The 4,980-nt window shown below is 51.0% G+C and overlaps 1 protein-coding gene across 1 annotated transcript; it reads right to left on the reverse strand.

Moving 5' to 3' along the window:
* Positions 1–2,878: 2,878 nt before the first annotated feature.
* Positions 2,879–4,609, reverse strand: KPRP (keratinocyte proline rich protein). The gene has a single exon (XM_005894997.3). The coding sequence runs from the start codon at positions 4,607–4,609 to the stop codon at positions 2,879–2,881; it is 1,731 nt and encodes a 576-aa protein (XP_005895059.1).
* Positions 4,610–4,980: the final 371 nt, after the last annotated feature.

A 4,980-nucleotide genomic window follows, 5' to 3' on the forward strand; every position in this document is an offset into this window, starting at 1 on the left:
GGCTACTGGGAGATGGCATCACAGCCTCGGTCTGCCAGGGGGCACCAGGCTGTCAGGGGTTCCCTGGCTCAACCCCAGACTGACTCACCCAGAGACCCCTATATTCTACCGTCTTCCAGTCCCTTTGCATATCCAGGCCCAGTTATCCTGGGGACCAGAGTGTGTCCCCTGAGGATAGGACAGGTAGTGGGACACTGTAATCAAGAGCCTGCATCATGACCTTCTCCTGCACCTGCAGAGGGAGCCGTTTCTTAGAAGTGAAAGCCCTTCCCTCTTAGCCAGTCTGAGTTTCTTCTGTACCTGGGTTGTGGGGTGGGGGTCTATTCCCCACCTCCCCCCAGTCAAGGGGGTTCCTGTCAGTAGTGTGTTTGTGAAAACAGGGGCAAGATCCAATGAAAATTGCCATCTGAGGCTTCCCAGCCTCTCCCTGTCCTGCTCTCTTCACTCCAACTCAAAGGCCTGGGTGATGGAAACCTTCAGATGCCTATGGGAGCCATTCAGGCCCAGCCAGACCTCTGGGGCCTAGGCCACAGAGCAAGTGCAGTTCTAAAGGAGCCTGGATTTTCAGAGAAGAAGCAAGGCGAAAGTGGAGAAAAACCTGTGAGACAACTCCAAAATGTTGTTGGAAAAATGACTTAGGTGATACAGGAAAGATCTATGGAAGAGGTTGTGACCAAGATGGATGGGACCATGTGTAACAGGAAAGGGTATAGATTGTAAATGACATCTGGCTGCCCAACTAGGCAAGTCAGATAAATCCTGTGGGATTAGGTTTCCACCTCTGTCAAACAGCAAGTTGATAATGTCTTTGTGATGGACTGTTGTAGAAATTAGAGAATATATACACATACACATGCACATTCATAAACATATTCATTTTCTACCTGCATGAGGCATTTCACTAAATCAATAATGACCAAACATTATTGGGTATCAGAAATATCTGGGAAAGAAAGTAAAATAAATACCTGGAGGCTTGGTTAAAACAGTTTTCTTGGCCTCACTCTCAGATTTTCTGCTTCAATAGCTCTGGAGTGATACATATGCATTTTTAACAAGGTCCTAGGTGAGGCTGATGCTACTGTTCTGGGTACCACCCTGAGAATCAGTGTGCTAAGCTGTGACAGCAAATAAGCATTATGTCTCTCCCTTTTATGAGTACCTTCCTAGCAGATAAGCAATGAATATTTGTCAATTAAAAAATGAATGAGTGGATTTCACATAAAAGCCTTGGTTTTCTTTTGTACAACACAGGGTTTCACTACACGGTCTCTTGGGTATTCATCATTGACACTGAGGGACTGGATCCCTTGGGTGAGGGGAAGACATCTGAAGAGCCAGGCCCTGGATCTGTGTTTTCAGACTATTGAGCTAGAGCTATGGGGTCTTTTGGTGGTGTGGCTTGTGTGGAGGAGGGCACTATTGCCTAAGCCAAAGCCACCCCTGCTGTCCTCCTAAGAGGAGACTTTTTCATCTTCTAAGACCAAGGTGGCCTCAGGGCACTCTCTTCTCTAGGGAAGCCCATCCCAGCATCATTTCCCAGCATCCTCTGTGGTATCCATCTCATCTGCAGGGAGGCAGAAGCATCGCCCCTTTTTCTGTCTCTCTAAGCCCTACCTTCATATACCCAAAACCACCCATGCCTAATGGGATTTGAGAGCAATCAAGGAGTGCAAACTCAGCCTCAGATGTATCCTTTTCTATTGTATCAAAAAAAAAAAAAAAAGCTAATCATTTATTCTGAACCAAACAAGAGTGTATCCTGTGCAAAGGACCCCAGAGAGCCTATCCCAGACTCCCTCCTCCCCTCCCTGACTCCACAGAGGTCACATGGCTATGACTAAGGCCCCAGAGTTGAGTGACCTACCCAACCCTGGCCTGAGACCTTTACCTCTAAATAGAGGAGCAAGAGTTAACCTCCTTGTTCCCTTATTCCTCATCCCCTTCATCCACCCGTTCCCAGCAGGGGCCAGGGACACTGATGGTAGACAGAAAACTGACAAGGCAGCCCACTCAGTCTAAGCTAAAGAAAGCTCAGACCATAAGTAAAATAAATGAAAGAAGAAGAAGAAAAAAAAAAAAAACTCATCCCAGAGAGTCAGGAAGGAGAAAGAACACAGGCATTATGCAGGACTTAGGCTGTGAGGGTATCATCATCTTTATTGTTACATGGTTTCCTCTTGTCTCCAGTCCTGTGGTTGCACATCAGGACAGACCATAGCTCAAGCTGCAAACCCAGAAGCCTTACTGAGGAGCTGTCTGCCCCAGGAGAAGCACAGGACTTTGGGGATACTTTGACTCCACTCCAATGGGAGTTTACAACCTAGCTGGGCAGGTAGAGACAGACACACCTGAAAAGTGAAATAACAATTCAAGAGATGTTCCAAAGCAGTTGCCAAATGGATGGTGTGGATGATTCAATGAGTTCTAGGAAATCAGTCCAGGGTCCTGCAGAGAGGAACAAATACAAAAGGCTCCAAGGAATAGGTCTTGAAATACAGGTTGGATTTTTAGATACTGGGAGTAGCAGAGAAGTGGTCCAGGTAGTAGGGAAAGAGTGAGCAGACGCTTGGGGGCAGGGACCCCAAGGGGATGTCTTGGGAAACACCCAAGATGTGCCATGGTGGCCAGACTGGTCTGGCTAGAACGGGAGGATGTGTTTGGGGAAGCGTTAGATGTGAGGCTAAAGAGGTGTCTCTGACCCAGGTCTGGATCCTGAGATGGCATGCAAAGGAGTTTGGACATCATTTCTGCAGCAGGGAGCCTCTGAAAGTCTTGAAAGTGATACAAACCAGAAAATGTTGGAAATTGTGGCTGCTGGGAATGGAGGATCAACATTTTCAGGGCAAAAGGTAAGGCTATCTCAGCCGTGCTTTCTTTAAAAGTAGGCACCCTTTACTCCACCACGAGTTCCACCTTTCACTCCAACACTGACGCCTCCTTGGTCTCCACAACCACCAAGACCCTGTGATTCTGGAAGGCCTACATCGCAAGGTCTACATCTAGGCTCACTGTCTTGCCACCAGTTGTAACCAGCTGGGCCACAGATGGGGGCCTCAGTGTCCAGGCGGTGTGGACTGGACTCATGACAGCCTAGGTCTCCTGTGCATGGATTTGGTCGGGGCTCCACACATGGCTCTGGGCTTGGGCAGGGCGATGGAAGCGGAATTGGCTCCGGAAGTGGAATTGGCTCCAGAAGTGGAAAAGATTCTTGGCGCTCATAGGGCTGCGGACATGGACGCGGTGCTGAAAGATCGCACTGCACTGGGCGAGGATGACGCGGGGCTGGATATGGCACTGGACGTGGTTCTGGATACAAACAGGGTTCCGAAAGTCGCCGTGGTGGAGAGCAGGGACGGAACTCTGGACTTACGCACCGCTCTGGACGTGAACACATACGTGGAGCCGGAAGTGGACGTGGGCATGGAGCAGGAGGTGGACTTCGCCGCAGTGATGGCTCTGGACATTGGTCCAAACGCCGTGGAGGATGGAAGCTTGGGAGTGGACACGGCTCTGCACGTGATCTCAGATCCGGGCAGGAGGTACCCCAGGAGGGTCGTGGGGCACAACTCTCAGAGCAGCGTCTGATGGGAGGAATCTGAACAGGACACTTCTGCGGGGGAACCTGCCTGGGGCAGCGAGGGGAGGAAATCTCTATTCGGCACTTGGGTCCACATCTCTGAGAGCAGCCCAAAGTGGGACGCCGAGAACAGTCACTGTTATAGATGGGCTCAGAGCGGCGGGGTGGGGTACAATAGTTATAGGAGCCCAGAGAACATCTTGACGGCAGGCAGCTACTGCTGTAGTAGGGCTCGGAACGTCGTGGTGGGGAGCAGCTGCGGTAAGAAGGCTGCAGCTGGCGAGGAGGGAGGCACCTGCTGGTGCTCCGAGAGCGACTCTGTGCAGGAAAGCTCCCATAAGAGCCCCGGGTCTGGCACTGGGGCGCCCAGGTGCTAAATGAAGCCCGGGACTGGCGCTGGGGGTCGCAGCCGCTGTAGGAGCCCTGATACTGGCACTGGGTGGAGAATCTTCCCTGAGGCTGGCACACCAGGGGACCTGTTACATAGGTCTGGACAGGCTGAGGTGCCGGGCAGGGTACATAGCTCTGGCCTGGGCATTCCACATAACAAGTTTCTGTATAACAAACTGGAGCACATTCTACATAGCAGGTCTGCACAGGGCATGGGCCTTCACACTGCACATAGGAAACCTCAGACTGGCATGGAACCTGGCATTGAACACATGTAAACTGAGGCTGGCTTGGAGCCTGACCTTTCACCTGTGTGGTCTTAGACTCGCATGAAGCTTTGCCCTTCACCTGGGTGGTCTTAGACTCGCATGGAGCTTTGCTCTTCACCTGGATGGTCTTAGACTCGCGTGGAGCTTGGCCCTTCACCTCTGTAGTTTTAGACTGACATGGAGCCTGGCATTTTACCTGGGAAACTTGAACTGGGCATGGTGCAGGGCACTCCACAATTTGCATCTCACAAGGGGCTTGGACCACCACCTGGCTGTTGGCACAAGGGGTTTGGGAGATGTAGCAGGGGGAACATGTCACACAATACTGGGGGTGTGGCTGGTAACACTGAATCTGCTGCTGGTCACACATGGTTCTGATGCAGGCAGGTAAGCAGAACCTGAGGGTAGAAAGACCAAGATCAGGAGAGTGAGAGTTGTTGGGGAATGGTGACCAGGACCAAGGGGAAGACACCCTGCTTCTTTCCTGGCCTTTCCTCCCTACCTTCAACTTGTACCCAAGAGTCCTTACAGAGTGAGCTGGACCCAAGATTAGTCACCATTGCCCACAAGACCTGCCTTGAATCTGCCAAAAGACCTAATCTGAGGGAGCTTCAAAGAACAGCAAATGGGCATTCCAGTGTCCAGCACAAGAGGGCGCTGATGACAAGAGAATTCCCTCACTTCATCAAGTCCCAAGAGATAGTAGGGAGCTTTATATGAAGTAGAGAGAAACCTTCCTTC

This window comes from Bos mutus, chromosome 3, assembly GCF_027580195.1.
Source record: "Bos mutus isolate GX-2022 chromosome 3, NWIPB_WYAK_1.1, whole genome shotgun sequence".
NCBI lineage: Eukaryota > Metazoa > Chordata > Mammalia > Artiodactyla > Bovidae > Bos > Bos mutus.